This window comes from Rhinopithecus roxellana, chromosome 10 (assembly GCF_007565055.1).
Source record: "Rhinopithecus roxellana isolate Shanxi Qingling chromosome 10, ASM756505v1, whole genome shotgun sequence".
NCBI lineage: Eukaryota > Metazoa > Chordata > Mammalia > Primates > Cercopithecidae > Rhinopithecus > Rhinopithecus roxellana.
Genome location: NC_044558.1, coordinates 95,715,945 through 95,741,649, shown reverse-complemented (window position 1 = coordinate 95,741,649; position 25,705 = coordinate 95,715,945). Strand labels below are relative to the sequence as shown.

Sequence of the window (25,705 nt, the reverse complement as noted above, 5' to 3'; positions counted from 1 at the left end):
CCTGGCACAGATAGATTAGTGGTTTTTGTTTGTTTATTTATGAGAAAGCCAAATTAGGATCAACGAATGGTGATTAGAATGAAATATTTGATTGACTAGAGAAAAATGTCTACCACTTGAGCTTTCTTCAGTAATGGAGCAGGCTGACAGTCTCACTCTGTCACTCAGGCTGGAGTGCACTGGCATGATCTCAGCTCACTGCAACCTCCGCCTCCCAGGTTCAAGCGATTCTCATGCCTCAGCCTCCCAAGTGTCTGGGATTACAGGCGCCCACCACCATGCCCAGCTAAGTTTTGTATTTTTGGTACAGACGGAGTTTCACCATGTTAGCCAGACTGGTCTTGAACTCCTGACCTCAAGCAATCTGCCCACCTCAGCCTCCCAAAGTGCTGGGATCACAGGCTTGAGCCACCTCACCCAGCCCAGATAAGGGACATTTTTGAAGTATTGTGTGCAGTAAGTAGAAGAACATTGGATCAGAATTTTGGGTTTTTTAATTTTTTTTTTTTTTTTTTTTTTTGAGACAGAGTCTTGCTCTGTCACCCAGGCTGGAGTGCAGTAGCGCTATCTTGGCTCACTGCAAGCTCTGCCTCCCAGGTTCACGCCATTCTCCTGCCTCAGCCTCCTGAGTAGCTGGGACTATAGGCGCCTGCCACCACGCCCAGCTAATTTTTTTGTATTTTTAGTAGAGACAGGGTTTCACCATGTTAGCTGGGATGGTCTCGATCTCCTGACCTTGTGATCTGCCTGTCTCGACCTCCCAAAGTGCTGGGATTACAGGCTTGAGCCACCGTGCCTGGCTGGGTTTTTTAATCTTAAAAAATCTGATTATGCCAGGTGTGGTGGTTCATGCCTGTATTATTATTATTTTTTATTATTATTATTTATTTTTTTTTGAGACGGAGTCTCGCTCTGTCACCCAGGCTGGAGTGCAGTGGCCAGATCTCAGCTCACTGCAAGCTCCACCTCCCGGGTTTATGCCATTCTCCTGCCTCAGCCTCCCGAGTAGCTGGGACTACAGGTGCCCACCATCTTGCCTGGCTAGTTTTTTGTATTTTTTAGTAGAGACGGGGTTTTACCGTGTTAGCCAGGATGGTCTCGATCTCCTGACCTTGTGATCCGCCCGTCTCGGCCTCCCAAAGTGCTGGGATTACCTGTATTATTTTTTAAATACCTGGTGGGAAACTTAAATTTGCCATTTAATCTGGTAGCCTTCAGCTACCTCTTTTGGTATGATTTTTGCTGTTTCATAGGCAGCAATCTAAGCTTGAAGACTTTCTCTCACTTACTGGAAGGACAAAGAATAGAACATGTGCCTCTTGTAGTAGTGCCAGTAGCTAGTGATTTTACCATCTTAGTCACCTTGATCTCTCTGATTCTCTGCTTTCATAATTTGAAAAAGCAAACAAAAAACCAGTCCCAATGATATACAGTACTAGTGCCCTTCCCAAAGTGGTCATTTGTATGAATGCATGCCTTTGGGATCTGAATTTTTTTTATAGCAACAAATGAACCTCTGGTTAAGGTTCCATTGGAACTCATGCAATGAAAGGTCACCCCTGGTTTATGGTGTATGGGTGTATTATAGCCCATTGTGCTTTCTCCCCTGACCATTACAAGAAGCTCAGCTGTTTTGCAGTTATAGCTACTTTTAAAATATGCTTGGTCAAGTAATATTTATAAGCAGCTTTAGAAAGGGCCAGCCAATTCATTCTACAGCTACTGACAGAAATCCTAGAGCTAAATTGGAAAGATTATGAAATCTTCTTAAAATACTTCAAAGAGAAGCACAATGAAGATAAGGGAATCCTGGCAAGATGTGCTGCAGCTGTCAGGTCCTGAAAAATTAGGAATCAAATTTTGACACTTGTAATTGAATCATCCACCCTTCTAAGTGAGCCCAGGCAAACCTGTGATATTTTTAGAACCTTTCAAATCACATTGTACTCTTTAGAGTTCATAGCAGGACCTGAGGCCCCTAAAATTTCCCAAGAGATAGAACAAAACAGAATCAAATAAATTTGGCTCAGTTCACTGTAATAGAAGTGTAGTGCATTATGCATGCAGTCTAGGTAATGCCACACTTTTAACCCCAAATTTTAAAACTTTTCATGGATTTTTTTTTTCTGGATACTTAACTGCTTGGACAGCAGTCGAAGCACCCATTAGAGATAGTAACAGCTGTGTGGTGGTGATTTGATTTATAATGGAAGCACAGAGACCTTGGATGGTGTGACTGTGTTCCACAGATGGATGTTCCTGTGTCACAAATTTCATTTAATACAGATTTCTACCCACATATATCATATTGATTATTACAGACTCTCTTAAAAGATTGAGCAGTTAACTAGCCACTACCATATGTAGATAATTACATTGGTTATGCTTGACTTGGTGAGATTTTCTAATTTACAGTTGAAAATGTGCCACTAACAGGTTAGAAAAGGTTAGTATAGTATTTGTATGTGTGTTTATATGGCACTAGTTATGATGGGTGATTTAAAAAGACTGTCATTTTAGCAGATTACAAAGGCTGCTTTGAAACATTTTCTCTTGCCTTAAAACAAACAGCAACTCTGAGACCAGACTTCAGGGAATCCAAATAATTTATTGGAGCGTGACATGATGGCCTTTTCAGGTTTTCTTCAAGTCTGAAGTTCTGTCTAGAGCATAAGACACTGACAAATGAGCAGAAAGACGGTGGCCTTTGTGTGTATTCATGCCACTCCTAAACAGTTGGTTCTATCTCATCTCATGCCTAACTCCCTTGAGCCAATTCCTGTAGTTGTCTATGCTTATACATCATTTGATGAAATAACTGACAAAGATGTGATTTAATTAAGAAATGGAAAATAGCCTGGATGTTGTACTAACAGTATTTGAAAAGTGTTCATTCTAGTTATTTTTTCTAACTTACTGAACTTTGGTAAGTAGTATTAATTTTTCTATGGGTTCCTAGTGCTTTTTTATTTTAAAAAATGGCTCTGGCTGGATGCAGTGGCTGATGCCTGTAATTCCAGCACTTTGGGAGGTCAAGGTGGGAGGATCACCTGAGGTCAGGCGTTCTAGACCAGCCTGGCCAACATGGTGAAACCCTGTCTCCACTAAAAATACAAAAATTAGGCCAGGCAAGGTGGCTCACGCCTGTAATCCCAGCACTTTGGGAGGCCAAGGCAGGCAGATCACGAGGTCAGGAGATCGAGACCATCCTGGCTAACATGGTGAAAACTCCATCTCTATTAAAAATACAAAAAAATTACCCAGGCATGGTGGCAGATGCCTGTAATCCCAGCTACTCGGGAGGCTGAGGCTAGAGAATCACTTGAACCTGGGAGGTGGAGGTTGCAGTGACTCGAGATTGTGCCATTGCATTCCAGTCTGGGAGACAAGAGCAAGACTCCGTCTCAGAAAAAAAAAAAAAAAAAAAAATGGCTTTGTGGTTCTTAAACAATATAAAGTGCTTATTATATGATAGTCTTAAGTCTTCACAGCTAATTACTTTGAAAATCATTTTCATGCCAGATATCGAGGGAGAAAATTTACAGTAGGAGCAGCAGTTCTTGTTTCACATAAATTTCTAGAATGATGCCTGGAATCCATTAATTCTTTTGAGTTTTCTGATAAGCAAAAAACATTTATAAATGGTTATATTCTTAGAGAAATAAACTGCCTATCTATTACAGAAGCTAGCTCAGACTCTGATCATTACTCTTAAAGGCTGTAAAACATATTAAATACACAAAAGGAAAAAGAACATTTGTCAGTTTCCATTTTGATCACAAGGGAGCCGAGTCTTTAAAATTGGTCCTGAAGCCAGAAGCTACCACTATAAAGCATTAGTCCATTACAAAAGAGATAAAGATTAGAGTTTCACACAACTGAGTACTCTCTCAGCACCTGCTAGCATAAATCGTAAAGTATTAATCTTATTTGATCTCAGCATCTAAAATGATGGCTGCTCTTTCATAGAAGACTAACAGATTACAAATGTATATGAGTACAAATGATTAGTAATAGCTGCTATAATGGGCTTTCCTGCCCAGTGGCAAGCTTTGTAGTTCACTTTACTGACAAATTCGTTTGGTTTACCTGTTAATGATACACTATGGGAAGGTTTTTCCTTAATGTTCTAAGAATTTGTTGCTTACCTCCTATGCCTTTAAAAATTATTTTTTTCATTTATAGCTAAAGGTGACTGGCTGAGAGTTCTTTATAATATCTTGCCCAGCTACTGCAAAGGTTGAGTGGATTAATATCTTGGCACACCTGCAATATTTGTGGCACGTGTGTGTACCGGAGCATACCCCATTTAGGAAGCTCTGCTCCGGAGCATTGCTACTCAAAGTGTGGTCTGTAGACTAGTTTCAGTTCAGAGACTATTAGTTTCTTCTAATCTGCAGCCATATAAATTGAGAGGAAACATTTAGAAACCCTTATAGTCATTTGACCTCGGTATTTTCATTATTTTACAAAAGTATCCGATGAACAAATGTTTAGAAATTTTTTAAAAAACTGGTCCTTTATCCTCAACAGATAGTTTGAGAAGTCCTGCTACTCGTAGAAGTGGAGTTGGTGAGCCATAGAATATGTACAGTTTCTACTTCAGGAGACAAGCCAAGTTGTTTTCCAGACTGTTGCTCTAAATTACATATCTTGCTCTCTACTTCCTCCACATCATCACCAACACTTGGTATTGAAAGATTTTTTATTTTTGCCAATTGGGTAGGTGTGAAAATGGCATCTCATTGTTGTCTTAATTTTTTTTTTTTTTTAGATGGAGTCTCTCTCTGTTGCCCAGTATCTTCTCTGGCTTTGAGAAATTTGGCTCCCTTTTTCTATATTGCATTTATTTATTTGCTCAATCAGTTAACTTGCTTGTTTGCTCGATTTAAACAATCTATCAACTACTCCAGCCTCCTTCTTTACACACCAATTCTGTGCCCCTATCCCACCAACCACATTTTAACCCTCTGTGTCTATATTCCCCATGACTCCTCACTCACCCCTCTGTGTCCTTAGCTGCCAGGCCTGCTAGCCTATGTCTCTGTGTGTTTCCTCAGCCCCTAACCCCATCATTGCATATCCTTAGCCATTCAGCCTGTTGATCTGTACTTCCATTAACTCCCCCTACTCCCCTGTGTCCCCAGTCACCAGCCTCCTGGTCCACACTTCTAATACAAATTCCCGAGTCCCCCCGTTTCCCAGTATCCTCAACCTCTGAACCCTGTACCCCGCCATACCTCTATGCAGCTCCCCAACCTTACTGGCACCTTCATGCAGCTCTCTTATCTACTGCCCACCTCTCCAGCCACCATTTTGACCCCTGTGAACCAGGAATGGAAGGGAAGAGGAGGGCAATTTTTACCCTTACTCTCATCTGAGTGTACAGCAGAGTTTACCAGAGGCTTCACAAATGATCAGGCCATTGCTCTGGCAGCTAATGGAATTAGTACTTATGTTTTATAAGTCTGAAGATTTAGTTTCAATGTGTTCGTCAGTTTTGGTTTTTGTATGACATTGAAGATTCAGAAATAACCTAAAATCCAAATGATAATTAAAAGAAACCATGAATGGAAGAAAAAACATTGATAATGTGTTTTCTTTGTTCTAAATAATTGTGGAATAGTAGAGCTCTTAGAATGGTTTGATGGCTACCTATTGCTTAATCATATGTAACTGATTAATCTGACCCAGACTACTCTTCTATTAGGTATTATATATAATGAATATCAAATAATAACCAATCAGCATAAAGCACACTCAGTAATTTGTAGGTTTGTTCTTTCATCAGAAACATTTATAGCTTTCAGCTTTTAAAAATAGTTCTGGAGCACAGCAAGATAGAGAAGGGGAAAATTGGCCTCTATATTACAGAGGATAGCAGATGAACAGGGTTGATTTCATTTTGGGCACTTTGCCCAGGACACTTTTAATAGCATATATAGTTACTCTAGGGATTCTGAATCTGTGGTTATGTCAGGCTTACACATTTATTCTTTAAAAGGAAAATTTGCAAGTTATTAGACTTCAGGTACATTAGTATGACTTAAATTTTTAATTTTTAAAGAAGTTTCTATAATGCAGTCATTGAAAATTTGTGGTGTGAGGGCTGGATTCCTTAATATTAAAACTAACCTAATCATGGATAGAAAAATATTTTAAACTTTCTTCTTCTAAAACACAGTGTGTTCCTCAGTTCTTTCAAAATTTTTTTTGTTTGTTGTTGTTTTGTTTGTTTGTTTTTTTGAGATAGAATCTCGCTCTGTCACCCAGGCTGGAGTGCACTGGCACTATCTCAGCTCACTGCAACCCCTGCTTCCCAGGTTCAAGCGATTCTCTTGTCTCAGCCTCCTGAGTAGCTGGGATTACAGGCACACTCCACCACGCCTGGCTAATTTTTTATATTTTCAGTAGAGATGAGGTTTTGCCATGTTGCCCAGGCTGGTCTCAAACTCCTGAGCTCACACAGTCCCACCACCTCAGCCTCCCAAAGTGCTAGGATTACAGGTGTGAGCCACTGCACCTGGCCAACTCTTTGAAAGTTTAAGTCAAGTTTAAAAGATGTCTAAACTAGGAATTGGAAGTTTATTTAACGTGAAGAATTTTTTATCTTAATATTTTAAAGGAATGTTTGTATACTCAGGAATCAAGTATTTTAGAAAAAAATTAAATGTTAGAGATGCCATACTTTCTATTTTACTACTTTATAAGTTAGAATTATTGACCTTAGAATTTGCTTTAAAAATTGGAAGGAAAAGCCAGGCACAGTGGCTCATGCCTCTAATCCTAGCACTTTGGGAGGCCAAAGTGGGCAGATCACCTGAGGTCAGGAGTTCGAGACCAGCCTGGCCAACATGGTGAAATCCCATCTCTACTAAAAATGCAAAAATTAGCCAGGCATGGTGGTGTGTGCCTGTAATCCCAGCTACCCAGGAGGCCAAGGCAGGAAAATCGCTGGAACCCTGGAGGCAGAGGCTGCAGTGAGCCAAGATCGTGCCACTGCACTCCAGCCTGGGTGAGAAAGCAAGTCTCCGTCTCAAAGAAAAAAAAAATTGGAAGGAAAAATACCAATATGGGCTGGGCACAGTTGCTCATGCCTGTAATCCCAGCCCTTTGGGAGGCCAAGGTGAGTGGATCACCTGACGTCAGGAGCGAGACCAGCCTGGCGTGGTAGCAGGCACCTGTAATCCCAGCTACTTGAGAGGCTGAGGCAGGAGATTCGCTTGAACCTGGGAGATGGAGGTTGCAGTGAGGGGAGATTGCGCTGCTGCACTCCAGCCTTTGAGACAAGAGCAAGACTCCATCTCAAAAAAAGAAAAATAACAATATGGTAATAGAGCTTGTGTTGGGATAGTGGCTTTGAGTGAACTTTTCCTTTTTTCTGTTTTCCAAAATTTCAACAATATGTTCATTACTTTTATTATTTATAAAATTATTTATTAACTATCCCCCAAAATTAGCTTTAAGAAGCAGTGGACATTAAAAAGGCTAAGATTCTTTTTTTTTTTTTTTTTTTGAGACGGAGTCTCACTCTGTTGCCCAGTCTGGAGTGCAGTGGCTCAGTCTCACGGCAACCTCTGCCTCCCGGGTTCAAGCAATTCTTCTGCCTCAGCCTCCCAAGTAGCTGGGACTACAGGCACATGACTGGTCTTGAATTCCTGGACTCAAGCAGTCCCCTGCCTCAGCCTCCCAAAGTGCTGGGATTATAGGCGTGAGCCAACTTGCCCAGCCAAAATTATTTTATATAGTACAAAAATCTGGAAATTATTAGTAGTCTTAATACAGAAGAGGAAGTGTTTTTAAAGTATTATGTTCTGTTTCAGAAATATCAGAAATTTCTGGCATTTTCTTCTGGCGTTTGCTTCTTACATTGAGCAATACTGTACTGTCATACATTGCTTAATGACAAGGATACATTTTGAGAAATGCACCGTTAGGCAGTTTTGTTGTTGTGTGAACATCATAGACCTTACGCAAACCTTGATGATATAGCCTACTACACAACTAGACTGTATGCCATAGCCTATTGCTCCTAGGCTGCAAACTTGTGCAGCATGTTACTATATTAAATAGTGTAGGCAACTGTAACAGAGTGGTAGGTATTATTTGTTTATCTAAACAGACCTAAACTTAGAAAAGGTACAGTGAAACTATGGTATTGTAGGCCAGGCACGGTGGCTCACGCCTGTAATCCCAGCACTTTTGAGGCCAAGTCTGGTGGATCACTTGAGGCCAGGAGTTCAAGAGCAGCCTGGTCAACATAGTGAAACCCCATCTCTACTAAAAATACAAAAATTAGCCAGGCGTGGCGGTGGGTGCCCCTAATCCCAGCTACTCAGGAAGCTGAGGCAGGAGAATCGCTTGAACCTGGGAGGCAGAGGTTGCAGTGAGCCAAGATGATGCCATTGCACTCTAGCCTGGGCGACAGAGTGAGACTCCACCTAAAAAATTGTGTATATGATATTGTAATATTATACAAAGAAATCTCTTTCTTTCTTTCTTTCTTTCTTTCTTTCTTTGTATGGAGGGAGGGCTGGCTTCAGTTGGAGTCGGGAGGGATGGCGGGGAGGTCGGAGGGCAGGAGGAGGGAGGGAGGGAGTTGATGTGGATGTACGTGAGTGACGGATGGAGGAGGTTTATTTGGTCTTCTGGAGTGGTCCATAAACGTCACATCAACGCCCCTCCCCTCCCCCTCCCTCTCCTCTCCTCTGCTCTCTTCTTTTCTTTTCTTTCAAGACTGAGTCTCACTCTGTCGTCCAGACTGGAGTGCAGTGGTGTGATCTCAGCTCACTGCAACCTGTGCCTCTGGGTTCAAGCGATTCTCTTGCCTCATCCTCCTGAGTAGCTGGGATTACAGGTGAGTACCACCACACCCAGCTAATTTTTGTATTTTTAGTAGAGATGGGATTTCACCATTGAAGGAGGGGCAGGCACCAGGCTGGTTTCGAACTCCTGACCTCAAGTGATCCAACCATCTTGGTCTCCCAAAGTATTGGGATTACAGGCGTGAGCCCCCACACCCAGCCTTGAATTCCTTTTAAATATTATGCTACTTTGCTCTTCCAAACTCTAGTTGGTATTACTTAATAATGGGGTGTTTCCATTAGAGTTGTAACTTTTTTCCATTATTAGTTATAACGTTGATATCATGGGTAGGTAAATAGATAAATTAGATAACTACGAGTTTTCACTAACTTGGGATATTCTTAGCTTTTTAACATTTGGAATGGGTACCATCCCAGTGTCTCAGATGTCTGATAGCAATATATAGTCACAGTACATTTCTTAAGTGATAAATAGTAGCCACGAGTGTTGATGGTTCTGGTTGGCTATATTAGTCCCAGTAGTCCAATGGACTGCTACCAAAATAGTACAGTACATGAGATATACTGTGATAAAACCACAACTAGAATTGTGGTCATTATCTCCTCCTTTTTCTTCTTTTTTAAAGCTTTTTATTTTTATAAGATTGTGTTTCTGTTTTCCTAATCCTTATTTGTAAAGTCTAAAATGAATAACTTTTATATAAGGATTTAGAATATTTAAGGCCAGGCACGGTGACTCATGCCTGTAATCCCAGGACTTTGGGAGGCCAAGGCAGGTGAATCACTTGAGTCGAGGACTTCAAACCAGCCTGGGCAACATAGTGAAATCCCATCTTTACAAAAAATGCAAAAATTAGCCAGGCGTGTTGCTCTGCACCTGGGGGCCTCCTACTCAGGAGGCTGAGGCAGGAGAATTGCTTGAGCCCAGGAGGTTAAGGCTGCAATGAACTGTGATCCCACTACTGCACTACAGCCTGGGCAACAGAGCAAACCCTATCTCGAAATATATATATATATACATGCACACATATATATATACACGTAAATATTTTATATGTATACATATACATATACACATAATATATACATATATTTGTACATATGAGTCAAAAAATTAAAAACACAAAATATTTAAACACTCTGGGTGACAGAGTGAGATTTGGTCTCAAAAAAATAAATAAGTATAGGAATTCATTTGGTAAGTACTGTTTATTATCTATTACGTATTAGGCACTGTGCCAGATACAGAGGATACAACGCAGAGTTGCTTAGAGCAAGATACTTGCAGGTCCTGCCCTCATCAAGCTTAAGGAATAGTGGGGAAAACAAATACTGAACTGAAATTTAAAATGGTGGCAATCGTTACACAGAACTGAATAGGCTCTGCAAATAAGTAACAGGAGTTTAACCTGGGTAGGGATGAAGACAGGAAGGTGGGGTTTGAGAAGTTATCTAATAAAACTAAATTATTAAGTTATTATATAATTATATAAAGTCTTAAAACGAAGTTATATATGTGTGACACATGTTGGGAAGTAGAAAAGAAAAAATGTTAATACATTGAGTTTATACAGATGTATGATATTTAGCTACTACTTTTCTACTCATTGGATTACATACTGTGTTTCTTTTACAGTTCAAACGATATGTCAGTAAACTTCGAAGCAAGAGTACAGTTTTCAAAAAGAAACATCAGATAATAGCTGAACTTAAAGCTGAATTCGGTCTTTTGCAGAGGACTGAAGAACTTCTTAAGCAACGTCATGAAAATATTCAACAACAATTGGTAATATGGTATTTTCTTGGGCTACTATAAATACAAATGCCAGGAGATTTATGGGTTACAGCTTTATACTGAGGTCATTGTTTTTACTGGAAAAATCATAAAAGTATTACTTTTCTCTGATTAATTACAGACATGTCATATAAGTTGATTCATTTATTTTTAATGTAGCAGTAAGCACTGGCTTTTGTGTGTGTGCCGACTTTGGGGTTATTAATAGAATAACTTGAATTCCAAGTAGGTTTTTTCTTTTGGTTAGTTAATATGAGTAAAATTATCATACCAAGAGAGTGACTGTAAAATTTTTTTTTATCATGGCCTGCTGGGCAGGAATTTCTAAGCAGCTACTTCCAAGAAGCTTTAGAAAGAAATATCCAGGAAAGTGCTGTGTGGAAGTCTGCTTCCAGGCTTATTCCTTATGTGTTTGTGCCTTAGTTGTCTGAGAAGAGTTAAACCCAAAGTAGTCCAACAGCAAGGTTGTTCTAATTGTGGATGCCAGTTCCTCAGGGTTTTCTTCATTTGGCTTTTATTTTTTCTTTCACCAATGGGGAAACTGTTTCATCTGGGTGCTGGTTTACCAGCTAGCAATAATCTGGTAGAGGTAAGTGGAATTTCAGCCTGTTGTGTTTCCTTTTAACTGGCAATATGAACTGTCTCATGCTGATGAATATTACTTGCTTTTAGGGAACTTAAGGTTGAAAATTTACTGTGAATCAACATGGATTCTAACAGCACTAACTTTAAAACTGATAGTAGTAACTACATTATTGTTTACTTCAAAATATTTTCTAATTTCTATTGTGATTTCTTTGACTTTTTGGTTATGGCTTAAAATCAAACATTTGGGGGATTTTCTAGTTACCTTTCTATTATGAATTTCTAGGTTATTTTCATTGTGACCAGAGAGCACACTCTGATTTCAGTCCTGTGAAATCTGTAGTCTTGCATTATGGCCCAGCGTATGGTCTGTTTTGGTAATTGTTTCATGTGCAATGAAAGGAATGTATATTGTGCAGTTGTTGGGAATAGTATTCATTTTTTTTTTTTTTTTTTTGAGATGGAGTCTTGCTCAGTCACCTAGACTGGAGTGCAGTGGCGTGATCTCAGCTCACTGCAAGCTCCACCTCCCAGGTTCACGCCATTCTCCTGCCTCACCCTCCCGAGTAGCTGGGACTACAGGTGCCCACCATCACGCCTGGCTAATTTTTCGTATTTTTAGTGGAGATGGCGTTTCATCGTGTTAGCCAGGATGGTCTTGATCTCCTGACCTCGTGATTCGCCCACCTTGGCCTCCCAAAGTGCTGGGATTACAGGCATAAGCCACTGCGCCCGGCCGGGAATAGTATTCTAAGTATGTCAATTCAGTCAGTATGTTAGCCATGATATTCACATCTTCTATATTCCTGTTGATTTTTTGTCTGCCTGTTCCATCAGTTACTGAGATAAGTGTGTTAAAAATCTCTAACTATAATTATTGCTTTGTTGCCTTTTTTAGTTCCATCAGTTTTTGCTTTATATTTTTTTCTTAAGTTGGGTTCCTAGAAGCAGAGCTTGAGAAGGGAATTCTTTGTGCTAGTGATTTATTGAGGGAGTACCTTCAGAAGGAGGAGAGTGAGGGAAGCAGATGAGGCAACAGAAAAAAGCCAAGCAAGAAAAAGACATGGTCTGAACTGGAGTTGGCTTCATTCTGATCCCACGATCAACTTTGGAACAAGTTGCACTGGAGTTGATTCCACCTTGATGCAAGGGGGCTGGCCTTTTGTACTGCATAGCAGTCAGTCATTTGGCTGTGGTCAGGTGTAACCTCTTAGGTGAGACACCTCCCATTTGGCTGAGGGCACTCTCTGGAGAGGAGTGTAACTATGAGCTATTTAGCAGTCAACACTCATAACAGTTTGCAAATGAGGTCTGAGTGGGGCACCAGCAACATCTACTACAGTTCACCCCTTGCACTAGTAGAATCTACTTGTTTGTCGCATTAAATTTACTCCACCCAGCTATAGCTTCTATAGGATTCTGGTTGGTCACAATTTCTAGGAAAACTTATAGGAGAAAGATTTGAGAGAGAAATGGAAACTCTCACTGCTACATTTGGTTCCAAGGACATAACTGATATTCAACATCTCCTTCCTTTACTGTCTATTCTAGAGTTCCCTCACCTCAGCTAGCACCTCTTCGGTTTCGATGACTTACTTGGTGGGATGACCCAGTTCCTTATCCTTGAGAAGTGTGAGACTCTAGTAATCATGCCCTTACCAGGCCATGGTTGCTATACTTCCCCATTTACAGTTAAAACTGGGCATGGGAATACTAAGATATGCCCTAATGGATCATCTGAGTCCTAAATATATTTCTTTCTGTCCCTATTATATAGCAGCATCTATATAGCCTTATGATATCCTGCTTTCTTTGCCTGCTATCCTATTGACATGAGGAGCCCAAGTGACCAGATGGTAGTCAGAACATTAAATGTCAAGGGCCTCTTAACGTGCCTTCTGATGGAAGCATGCCCACTCTGGCAACCAGAACACCTATACCCACAGAGCCTAAAGTTGGTCTGGAAGGGAAGCATAATTCCCTAAAGTGGATCAATGGGGATCGTGGTTAGTGGTGACACCTATACTTTCATCTCATGGTTCTGAGACCTATGCTTTCTGTTGGGAACATAGCACCATATCATGGGCATTGGTTTAAGGTGTATACCCCATCCTAAAGGTAGAACTCGTTTTCATAGGCCATCCAGTTCCAAGCTGGGGCCTTAAGTTTAAGACACTGGTCCACTATTCTGTCAGGCCATCAGCTTTCCAGATAGTGTAGTATGTGGTAAAATTACTAAATTATATGGTCATATGAAAGCTATCATACTTCCTTTGCTGTAAAGTGTATCCCTTGGTTTGAGGTGATATTATGTGAGATTCTACATCAGTAGACTGAAGCCCTTTGATAGCCCAAGACTCTTAGCCCTTGGATAGTACTGCTGGCTGAAGTACAATGGGCAAGAAGGACAAACCTATACCCAGAATATGGATCAGTCCCATTAAGGATGATATGTCACCCTTTTCAGGGCAGAAAGAGTCTGATGTTATTAAATTGCCACAAAATAGGGGGTTAGTTTCCTCAAGGGATGATTCCATACCCAGAGCTCAGGATTGGTCCCTGTTGCGGGCGGGTCAGACGTTTGATATTGGCAGTAGCTAGATGAGCATGGATGAGAGAGAGCCCATGCTGTTTGGCTCATACATAACTTCCATCTCTACCAACAAAGCCATTCTGTTTGTGAGTCCACTGTTTAAGCACTGTGTGGGCCAGTGTCAGAGGCTGACTGACATCTGCTGGCCAAATCATCGTTTCCACTTAGTTGTTCAGTGCCTCTTCTGCAGTGGACATTTTCCAGTTTCCATGTAATAAAAAGATCTTTATACTTAGTGCCTACACCCATAGGTTCATCCACATGCCTCTTTCCTGGACCTCCTTGTCCTTGCTGTCTTGCATCTTCCAGGGCCTTGACCAACAAGCTGAGCCATTTGCCACTGCCCAGAGGATACAGGATAATCTGGGGATTCAAGGTTCTTAAGTGGGTCTATCCATATACCCTCATCCCAGACTCAGCACCCTTTTTCTTCTCTGTCAGGGCCCTGACTTTGGCATGGAATTTGCCTAGACTAAGAATTCAACTTTCTCTGGAGTTTGGCCAGTCTTAAAATTAAGTCCTGTGCCTGGTTTTCAGCTCCCTCTGCCCTTTAGCCATGGGAAATGAGGGTTTCTTTAAAGCCCTTAGGGAGGTTCTCTAACTTGATCACTTTGCTTTAAATTACAAATTAATGGATTTGAGCCTGTTATCTCTTCAACCATCAGTGGAGATTAGTGATAGCCACCCCAATTCCATAGTCCTTATAGTTACTGTTTCTCCTCAAATGCCAGAAACATTACACTGTCTAGTACATCTTTGTATCAGTTCAGATCCTCCAAGAAGCAGACATTGAGATGGGATTACATGTACAAGAGATTTATTGAAGGACACACTTATGAAGGATAAAGGGAAGGGAGCAGGAAGAGGCAGGGAAAGCCTTCAGGCTCTGATCCAGGTCTGACACCTGTGAAAGGAGAGGGCAAAGGAATGAAGATTGGGTAGAAATAGCCTCAAACTTCAGCACAACTCTGAGAAAGTTTTGGTCAGGTTAATGAAGAGTTCCTGAGCCAGTCACCTATTAGAGGAGTCCCTTGTCAGGCAGGACTGGGCCAACACTAGTACTACTGCTGTGCTCAGTCATTGGCTGAGAGCAGCTCCAGGGAAGCATAGTGTTGGTGCAAACATGGTGATGAACCCAAAGGGGCAGCAGCTATGGATATCAGTCAGCTCTGCTCCCCTCAGCCAACTCTCTTGAAAGCAATCTGAGCCATAAAATTTTGCTGGCCACTACAATCCCCATCCACCTGTATTCTTCTTCCCCAATTCACCACAAATGAAAGTCTTATTAGTTAGTTGCACTGCTACAACATGCCCGGGACTGTCAGTACTCTACCTGCCACAGTGATAGAGTCCTTAGTTCCATTTAGCCAGTGAGTGATTGCACTCTAGTGCTTATGCCAGAGATTATAATATACACCCTTGACTGATTACAGTCTTCACTAATTTTTTTTTTTTTTTTTTTTTTTTGGTGACAGAGTCTGTCTCTGTTGCCCAAGCTGGAGTGCAGTGACATGATCTCAGCTCACTGCAACGTCCACACCCCAGGTTCAAGTGTTTCTCCTGCCTCAGCCTCCCAAGTAGCTGGGACCACAGGAGTGTGCCACCACACCCGGCTATATTTTTGTATTTTGTTTTAGTAGAGACAGGTTTCACCATGTTAGCCAGGATGGTCTCGATCTCCCGATCTTGTGATCCACCTGCCTCGGCTTCCCAAAGTGCTGGGATTACAGGTGTGAGCCACCACGCCCAGCCAGTCTTCACTAAATTTTTACTTTTGCTGTGTCCTGGGCAATGCAAGAACCTAAAACACTTTAACTTTGTTTACCACCTTCCCATATTTAGTGCTATGGTTGATAATGTTTTTTAATTCTAAGTACAGTTTTCTTGAGAAAGGGTCTTGTTCTGTTGCCCAGGCTGGAATGTAGTGGTACAGTCAGAGCTCACTGCAGCCTCAACCTCCTGGGCTCAAGTGATCCTCCCAAGTACCTGGACTACAGGTGTGCATTACCACATCCAGCTAATTTTTGTGTGTATTTTTTTCAGAAATGGGGTCTCACTATGTTGTCCAGGCTGGCCTCAAACTCAGGGGCTCAGGCAATCCTCCTACCTCAGCCTCCCAAAGTGCTAGGATTACAGGTGTGAGCCACTGTGCCTGGGCCTAAATAGAATTTAAATCGTACATGATATTGTATTCATTATTATTCTAGATTATCTACCTGTTTATTCTTTTCATGGTTCTTCTTTTCTTCCTTCATCATCTTTCTTCTATTGGTATCTGCCTAATGAGCTCACCTTAAGTATTTCATTTAGTTCAGGCCTGCTGAAATCTTCTCAGTTTTTGTTTTTCTTAAGACACCTGTGTTCTATGTTCATTTTGAAACACATTTTTACTGAATGTAGAATTTCTGGTTGGCAGCTATTTTCTTTCAGCACTTTAAAGATTTAATTCCATTTTCTTCTGGCTTCCATTATTTATTTCATAACATCAACTGTACATCTTGTTTTTTTTTTTTTCAAGGTAGTCTGTTATTCTCTGGTTGTTTTTAAGATCTTCTCTCTGTGTTTGGTTGTTCAGTGGTTTTACTATGACTTTTCTAGGTATGATTTTCTTTTTTATTCACCTGGCTTAGGGTCTGTGAAGCTTCTTGAATATGTGGCTTGCTGTCTTTGTTCATTTTTGAAAAGTTCTCAGCCATGTTTATTTATTTATTTATGTCTTTCTTTCTTTCTTTCTTTCTTTCTTTCTTTCTTTCTTTCTTTCTTTCTTTCTTTCTTTCTTTCTTTCTTTCTTTCTTTCTTTCTTTTCTTTCTTCTTTCTTTCTTTCTTTCTTTCTTTTCTTTCTTTCTTTCTTTCTTCTTTCTTTCTTTCTTTCTTCTTTCTTTCTTTCTTCTTTCTTTCTTTCTTTCTTTCTTTCTTCTTTCTTTCTTTCTTCTTTCTTTCTTTTCTTTCTTTCTTTCTTTCTTTCTTTCTTTTTTCTTTTTCTTTCTTTCTTTCTTTCTTTCTTTCTTTCTTTCTTTCTTTCTTTCTTTCTTTTCTTTCTTCTTTCTTTCTTTCTTCTTTCTTTTTCTTCTTTCTTTCTTTCTTCTTTCTTCTTTCTTTCTTTCTTTTTTCTTTCTTTCTTTCTTTCTTCTTTCTTTCTTTCTTTCTTTCTTTCTTTCTTTCTTTCTTCTTTCTTTCTTTCTTTTTTCTTTCTTTCTTTCTTTCTTTCTTCTTTCTTTCTTTCTTTCTTTCTTTCTTTCTTTCTTTCTTCTTTCTCTTCTTTCTTCTTTCTTTCTTTCTTTCTTTCTTTCTTTCTTTCTTTCTTTTCTTTCTTTCTTCTTTCTTTCTTTCTTTCTTTCTTTCTTTCTTTTTTCTTTCTTTCTTTCTTTCTTTCTTCTTTCTTTCTTTCTTTCTTTCTTCTTCTTTCTTTCTTTCTTTCTTTCTTTCTTTCTTCTTTCTTTCTTTCTTTCTTTCTTTCTTTCTTTCTTTCTTTCTTTCTTCTTTCTTTCTTTCTTTTCTTTCTTTCTTTTCTTTCTTTCTTTCTTTCTTTCTTTCTTCTTTCTTTCTTTCTTCTTTCTTTCTTTCTTTCTTTCTTTCTTTCTTTCTTCTTTTCTTTCTTTCTTTCTTTCTTTCTTTCTTTCTTTCTTTCTTTCTTTCTTCTTTCTTTCTTTCTTTCTTTCTTTCTTTCTTTCTTCTTTCTTTCTTTCTTTCTTTCTTTCTTTCTTTCTTTCTTTCTTTCTTTCTTTCTTTCTTTCTTTCTTTCTTTCTTCTTTCTTCTTTCTTTCTTTCTTTCTTTCTTCTTTCTTTCTTTCTTTCTTTCTTTCTTCTTTCTTTCTTCCTTCTTTCTTTCTCTTTCTTCTTTCTTTCTTTCTTTCTTTCTTCTTTCTTTCTTTCTTCTTTTTTCTTTCTTTCTTTCTTCTTTCTTTCTTTCTTTCTTTCTTCTTTCTTCTCTTTCTTTCTTTCTTTCTTTTTTCTTTCTTCTTTCTTTCTTTCTTTCTTTCTTTCTTTCTTTCTTTCTTTCTTTCTTTTCTTTCTTTCTTTCTTTCTTCTTTCTTTCTTTCTTTCTTTCTTTCTTCTTTCTTTCTTTCTTTCTTTCTTTCTTTCTTTCTTTCTTTCTTTATTTCTTTTTCTTCTTTCTTTCTTTCTTTCTTTCTTGCTTTCTTCTTTCTTTCTTTCTTTCTTTCTTTCTTTCTTTCTTTCTTTCTCTTTCTTTCTTTCTTTCTTTCTTTCTTTTCTTTCTTTCTTTCTTTCTTTCTTTCTTTCTTTCTTTCTTTCTTAAGACAGGGTCTCACTCTGTTCTCCAGGCTGGAGTGCAGTGGTGTGATCTCAGCTCATTGCAGCCTCGACTTCCTGGGCTCAGGCAATTCTCCCACCTCAGCCTCCTAAGCAGCTGGGCCCACAGGCCTGAGCCGCCATGCCCAGCCTTTGTGTGTGTGTGTGTATTTTTGGTAGTTTTTTTAGAGACAGGATTTTGCCATGATGCCCAGGCTGGTCTTGAACTCCTAGGTCCAAATGATCCACCTACCTCAGCCTCTCAAGGCTGGGGTTACAGGCATGAGCCACTATGCCCAGCTCAGTATTTCTTCAATTATTACTTCAATCTTATTCTGTCCTCTTGCACTTTAACTCCAACTACATGCATGTTGGACATTTTCACCATTTTCCATGTATTTCTTATGGGCTTGGTGTTTTTCTTTTTCTTTTTTCCATTTTCTATTATTTTTTTCCTCTCTGTGATTCAATCTGTATTTTTTTCTACTGTGCTATTTTCCAGTTGATTAATCTTCTTCTTTTTTGTGTGTCTCGTCTGTTATTTAATTCATTTGTTGAATTCTTAATATCAATTATTATATTTTTCAGCTTTAGAATTTCCATATGACTCAATTTTATAGATTGCAGTTATTTGTAACATTCTTCAACTTTTTGTTTATTTTCTTGAATATATTAATCACAGCTATTTTAAAGTTCGTGTTTGAAATTTATTTGAGCACCTATTTCTGTTGTCTGTTTTTTGTTTTTGTTTTTTTTTTTTTCGAGACAGAGTCTCACTCTATCACCCAGGCTAGAGTGCAGTAGTGTGATCTTGGCTCACTGCAACCTCTGCCTCCTGGGTTCAAGTGATTCTCCCACCTCAGCCTCCTGAGTAGCTGGGACTACAGGCATCCACCACCACAGCCAGCTAATTTTTTGTATTTTTAGTAGAGACGAAATTTCACCATGTTGGCCAGGCTGGTCTTGAACTCCTGACTTTAAGTGATCTGCCCTTCTCGACCTCCCAAAGTGATGGCATTACATGCATGAGCCACTGTTCCTGGCCATGTATTTTTTTCTCTTGATTTTCATTCATTTGGGCCTATTACTTTGCTTACTTAGTAATTTTTTTATTGAATGTTGGGTGTAAAGTGTCGTTAAATTTTAGAAGCTCTGACTATGTTTGTTTTTAATTTTTTATTGAATGTTGGGTATAAAGTGTCATTAAATTTTAGAAGCTCTGACTATATTTGTTTTTCTATAAGGAGGATTTAATTTTTTTCTGGAAAGTTACCTTGATCAAGTTGAGGGTAGGTTTTTTTGTTTGTTTTTTTTCCTTAAGCTGGTATTTCTCCAGTTTTCTCTTAATCCAAAGATACAGTTCTTATACCTGTGGTAGAGACTTTAGGAAGTAGTCCTTACTCCAAGGATGTAGGTCTTACTCCTAGGTTATAGCCTTTCTAAGGAGTAGACCTTCTAGGTTTTCAGTTGATAATGTGAGGCATTTACCAAAGCCCGTGCACCCTGGCAAGTCTTGAATTCCTACCTTTATCTCTCTAGTACTGTGAGAGTGCTGCAATCTTTGCTCAGCTCTTTAATAACCCATCTGTTGATTCCCACTTGGTTTTTGAGAGTCTTACTCTGCTTATATATATCCTAAGATTTGGTAATGCCTAAAGAGGAAACTGCATACAGAATTTGGGGTTAATTCTCTTTAGGTCCCAGTCCTACTGACAGGCCAAAATCTTAACTCTTCTTCCATTCTGCCTTTCCTTGTCTTTCTTTCATTTTGGTTCTTTCATTCTCTTCTGAACTCTCTTCAATACAGTTTTCACACTTACCATTCAACTAAAATATCTTTTGTCAGGCCGTGCACGGTGGCTCATGCCTGTAATCCCAGCACTTTGGGAAGCCAAGGTGGGTGGATCACCAGGTCAGGAACTCGGGAGTTGGAGGTTGCAGTGAGCCAAAATCACGCCACTGCACTCCACCCTGGTTGACAGAGTGAGACTCTGTCTCAAAAAAAAAACAAAAAAGGCCAGGTACAGTGGCTCACGCCTGTAATCCCAGCACTTTGGGAGGCCAAGGCGGACAGATTACGAGGTCAGGAGATCGAGACCATCCTGGCTAACACAGTGAAACCCTGTCTCTACTAAAGAATACAAAAAATTAGCCGGGCGTAGTGGCAAGTGCCTATAGTCCCAGCTACTCGGCAGGCTGAGGCAGGAGAATGGCATGAACCCAGGAGACGGAGGTGGCAGTGAGCCAAGATTGCGCCATTGCACTCCAGCCCGGGCAACAGAGCGAGACTCCATCTCAAAAAAAAGAAAAGTCTTTTGTCAGGTCACTAATACCTTCACATTGCCAAATCCAATGATTAATTATTAGTCCTTTTCTTACTTGACCTAGTAGCAGCATTTAGCATAGTTGATCACTCCACCTTCCTGTAAAACTTCTTCTGTCTTCTAAGACACTACACTTCCCTGGTTTTTCTTCCAAACTAACACTCCTATTCCTATTCCGTTGCGATTTTTTATCATTTCTTTAAAGTTTAAATGTTGGGTTCCCTAGGCTTAGCCCTTGGATCTCCTTTCTATCTTTACTTCCTTGGTGATCTTATCCTATCTCATGGTTGTAAAGGCCCCCTTATATTGTGACAACTCACCAATTTATATCTCCAGCCTAGATTTCTCCTCTAATTCCAGTCTTTTTTTTTTTTTTTTTTTTTTTTGCGACGGAGTCTCACTCTGTTGCCCAGGCCGGAGTGCAGTGGTGCAATCTCGGCTCACTACAACCTCCACCTCCCGGGTTCAAGTGATTCTCTTGCCTCAGCCTCCCAAGTAGCTGGGATTACAGGTGCCCACCACCACATCCGGCTAATTTTTATATTTTTAGTAGAGACAAGATTTCGCCATGTTGGCGAGTCTGGTCTCAAACTCCTGATCTTAGGGGATCTGCCTGCCTCAGCCTCCCAAAGTGGTGGGATTACAGGTGTGAGCCACCAGGCCTGGCCTAATTCCAGTCTTACACATATAACATCTTGTCCTCTCAATTTTGATACCTAATATATATTTCAAATTTTTAACATGTCCAAAAATAAACTTCTGATCTGCATCACCTCCTCAAACTAGTCCCCATTCTTCTTCATCTCAACAACAATGGAAGCTTCAACAATGGAAGCTTCAACAATGGAAGCTTCATCCTGTTAGTCTCTCAAGTCAGAAACCTTGAACTCATTCTTTATCCCTTACTTTTGTTCACATCCCTGCATCTAATTTTCACATTATCTTGTTGGATCTGCCTTCAAAAGAACCATTTCTCATTACTTCTGTCACCACCACCCTGATTCATACTACCATTTTCTCTAACTTGAACTATTGAGATGGTCTTCTAATTGTTCTCTCTGCTCCTACCTAGCCTGATCTCAGCACAGGTGTTAAAGTGATCATTTTTAAATTGCCCTAACTCTGAACCTTTCAACAGCCTCCCATGTCATTTTAAATAAAACAAAGCTGTTTCATCTGCTTAAAAATAAGATAACAATATAACTTATTATCTAAACTAGGATACTTTTTAGGGAGTGCAAGGGACAGTAGATATACACTGAGACCTAGCAAACCAGCTGAGCTCCATGTAACCCCTCCTTTATCCCCACCTTATTCTCACTGCACCTCCTTACTGTTTCTTGAACTGGCCAAGTTTGCTCCCAGCTTTTGCACTTGCTGATTCCCTAACTTCCTACAGGGCTTTGCTTGGATGTCATCTTCTCAGGATCATCTTCTCTAACTACCTTGTGGTTATACTATATTTATTTATTTACTTATTTACATATTGCTTATTTATTCCCACTAGTCGTAAGCTCTGTGAGGGAAGGGATCTTTTTTTCCTGTTCTATTCGCTGCTGTATACCTGGTGCCTGGAACTGTGCTTGACACATTTAAACATATAATAAATATTGGATGAGTGAACAAATGCAAGTACAGCTAATCAATTGAGAATTCATTCTTTCATCAAATGTTTATTGAATTTATCCTATGTTTTAGGTTCTGTGCTAAGTACATAACATTATTATAAAGTCTACAATTAGAAATACTTCCTATGTACCTGAAGATACCATAGATTTATAATATATAAAGGCTTGTAATTGAATGAACTAATAATTGAAGTCAACGAAGATTGTCCTTTAGGATTCTAAACTAATTCTATTTACAATTTTTTGTTACATATGAAACTTGTATATTTCTTATGGGAGCCAGCAAGGTTTTGACACATTTTGTGGCCTTTTTATTTTTCACTTATAGCAAACTATGGAGGAGAAAAAGGGTATATCTGGATATAGTTACACCCAGGAAGAGCTAGAAAGAGTATCTGCACTGAAGAGTGAAGTTGATGAAATGAAAGGACGAACATTGGATGATATGTCTGAAATGGTGATGATACTTTTATTTAAATTTTCTTTTATTGTGTAGCTAGAAGGCAGGTGTTTTGTTTTTATTTTCAGTGAAACATTCACCTGTTAATTTCTGTACATTATATTCTTTCATCTTTTTTTTTTTTTTTTTTTTGGCAGAGTCTCGCTGTATTGCCCATGCTAGAGTGCAGTGGCATGAATTTGGCTCACTGCAACATCTACCTCTGGGTTTCAAGTGATTCTCATGCCTCAGCCTCCTGTGTAGCTGGGGCTACAGGTGTGTGCCACCATGCTCAGCTAATTTTTGTATTTTTAGTAGAGACAGGTTTCACCATGTTGGCCAGGCTGGTCTCAAACTCCTGATCTTAGGTGCTCCACCTGCCTCGGCCTCCCAAAGTGCTGGGATTACAGGCATGAGCCACTGTGCCTGGCCTTATCTGTCTTTATCAATCTCTTTTAAATTTTTTTCATCCTAGTAAGGTTGTTTAAATTCTAATTGTTCTGGCCGGGCGCGGTGGCTCAAGCCTGTAATCCCAGCACTTTGGGAGGCCGAGACGGGCGGATCACGAGGTCAGGAGATCGAGACCATCCTGGCTAATATGGTGAAACCCCGTCTCTACTAAAAAATACAAAAAACTAGCCGGGTGAGGTGGCGGGCGCCTGTAGTCCCAGCTACTCGGGAGGCTGAGGCAGGAGAATGGCGTAAACCCGGGAGGCGGAGCTTGCAGTGAGCTGAGATCCGGCCACAGCACTCCAGCCTGGGCGACAGAGCCAGACTCCGTCTCAAAAAAAAAAAAAAAAAAATCTAAATTCTAATTGTTTATGCATTTTCTGTTTTTTTATGTGCAAAAGTTATATAACATTAAATAAATATTTAAGAAGAAAAATAAGTTTTCCCAGATCATACCACCCTAATAGAATTATTTAATGGTTGTGTATGTTCTTAGAATCTTTCCATTTTCAGGACTGGTATTTAATCAGGATGTACTAGTGCACTTTCACCAGGCATTAAAATGTTGAAATCTTATACTACTTGTTGGTAAATAGCTGCCCTAAACCCTCAGAGTACCCCCCTCCAGTTGCCTTGCCCACATTGGCCATTCCCCCAGAACCCTCTGGATCTCATCACAATCTAACTCCTAAAAGGGTTAGCATGTAAGACCCTGTATAGCCTGGGCGCTGTGGCTCACACCTGTAATCCCAGCACTTTGGGAGGCTGAGGTGGGCGGATCACTTGAGATCAGGAGTTCAAGACCAGCCTGGCCAACATGGTGAAACCCTGTCCCTACTAAAAATACAAACATTAGCTGGGCATGGTGTCGCACGCCTGTAGTTCCAGCTGCTCAGGAGGCTGAGGCATGAGAATCACTTTAACCTGGGAAGCAGAGGTGGCAGTGAGCCAAGATCACACCATTGCACTTCAGCCTGGGCAACCAAGCAAGACTCTGTCTCAAAAAAGAAAAGACCCTGTTCATCTCTCTGACTGGTGTCCATTCTGATGGATCATTACTTATGCTATTTGGACTATACTGTAGTGTTTTGAATGTCACTCCATCTATATTTATGTATATTTTTTATGCCTACATAAATAATACATCATGATTAGAGTTATATAAGGCAATTTTATAATTTATTTTATTTATTCAATATTAGATTATAAAGATTTTCCCATAATGGTTTGCAGTCTTGAGAATTGACATTTTGAATGATTAAATAGTCTAGTATTCCACCTTGCTGAGGAATCAGGATTTTCTAAAGCACTTCTCTGTTGTTTGGAACTGACATAATTTATAGTTTTTTACTCATATTTAACACTGAAATTAATATCTTTATGTATGTAGTATTTTTCTTCTTTTGAATTCTTTTTTAGGTGTTACATTTTTTGTTTAAATGACAGGTGAAAAAACTGAATTCACTGGTATCTGAAAAAAAGTCAGCTCTTGCGTCAGTTATAAAAGAGCTACGACAGTTGCGTCAAAAATGTCAAGTAAGTGAATTTGACTTTATGATACTTTTAGTATTCTACCTTATTCACATGTGCTAGTTAGAACCCTGAATATTTTACATGGGTAATATAGAAAACAAATTATCATTATTATCTTATTGATACGATTCTTCAAAAGAGAATTACAACATGACATATAGGCCAGTTGTGTTGGTTTATGCCTGTAATCCCAGCACTTTGGGAGGCTGAGACAGGAGGATGATCACTTGAGCCCGGGAATTGGAGACCAGCCTGGCTAACAACAAGACCCTGTCTCTACAAAAAATAAAAGAATTAGCTGAGTTTGGTGGCATGTACCTGTAGCCCCAGATTCTCGGGAGGCTGAGGTGGGAGGATTGCTTGAACCCAGCAGGTCAAGATTGCAGTAAGCCATGATCGTGCCATTGTACTCCAGCTTGGGTGATAGAGTGAGACCCTGTCTCCCACCCTTCCCCCCAAAAAATGACCTACAAAGGTTTTTGTTTAATTTATGCTGCTTATTTAGCCATAAATTATTGGAGGCAGGGGAGAAGGAGAAAAAGTAGTTTAAGCTGAAATCCTCAAATTCAGCCAGAGGAGATTTTTTTCTTTAAATCACATGGATGTTACAGCTATAAATAGGAAGTCACACTCTTCTGTGTCCAGGTAAAAGCTCAGAGTCTGCCCATGAGTGGTAACAAGTTAACTTTAGATTAATGAACTTGCACTGCGAGGAGGCATCGTGCACAGCAAACTATGATAGATTATGAGAAGTGATCAAATACCATTACTTGGAAACTAGTTCTAACCACTGCTTTAAACATAAATTGTCAGAAGGTAAATGCCCTCTACAAATCCAGATCAGGTGGCCTCCACCATTTGACATTCACTGTTCTCTATTTTTAATACTATTTATTTTTTTAACTTGTTTAACTATATTTAATACTTGAAACTACAAAAATACATTATGACACTTTTAAAGAGCAGAAATACTTAAAAATACATAATTTACCTTAATGGACAACCCTCAACTATTAGGAAATTTTATAGGGAAGTGTGAGTATATTTCCTTTGTGTGGTACTTGCATTTTTTTCTAAATTTGAATATTAACAACTGTTTGAATATTAGAGCATCACCACTGGATTAGTCTGTTCTCGCATTACTGTAAAGAAATACCTGAGATTGAGTAATTTCTAAAGAAAAAAGACTTAATTGGCTCATGATTCTACAGGCTATACAGGAAGCATGATGCAGGCATCTACTCACCCTCTAGGGAGGCCTCAGGAAGCTTACAATCATGG

At 39.6% G+C, this 25,705-nt stretch overlaps 1 protein-coding gene across 4 annotated transcripts in view; it reads left to right on the top strand.

Moving 5' to 3' along the window:
- IFT81 (intraflagellar transport 81) overlaps nucleotides 1–25,705 on the top strand; it is a 95,582-nt gene that overhangs the window by 46,693 nt on the left and 23,184 nt on the right. For all 4 annotated transcript variants that reach the window (XM_010379271.2, XM_030939877.1, XM_030939879.1 and 1 more), the window contains 3 exons: nucleotides 10,462–10,611; nucleotides 22,331–22,459; nucleotides 24,338–24,427. In XM_010379271.2, the coding sequence (XP_010377573.2) occupies nucleotides 10,462–10,611; nucleotides 22,331–22,459; nucleotides 24,338–24,427 (369 nt within the window). The remainder of the gene's footprint in view (nucleotides 1–10,461; nucleotides 10,612–22,330; nucleotides 22,460–24,337; nucleotides 24,428–25,705) is intronic.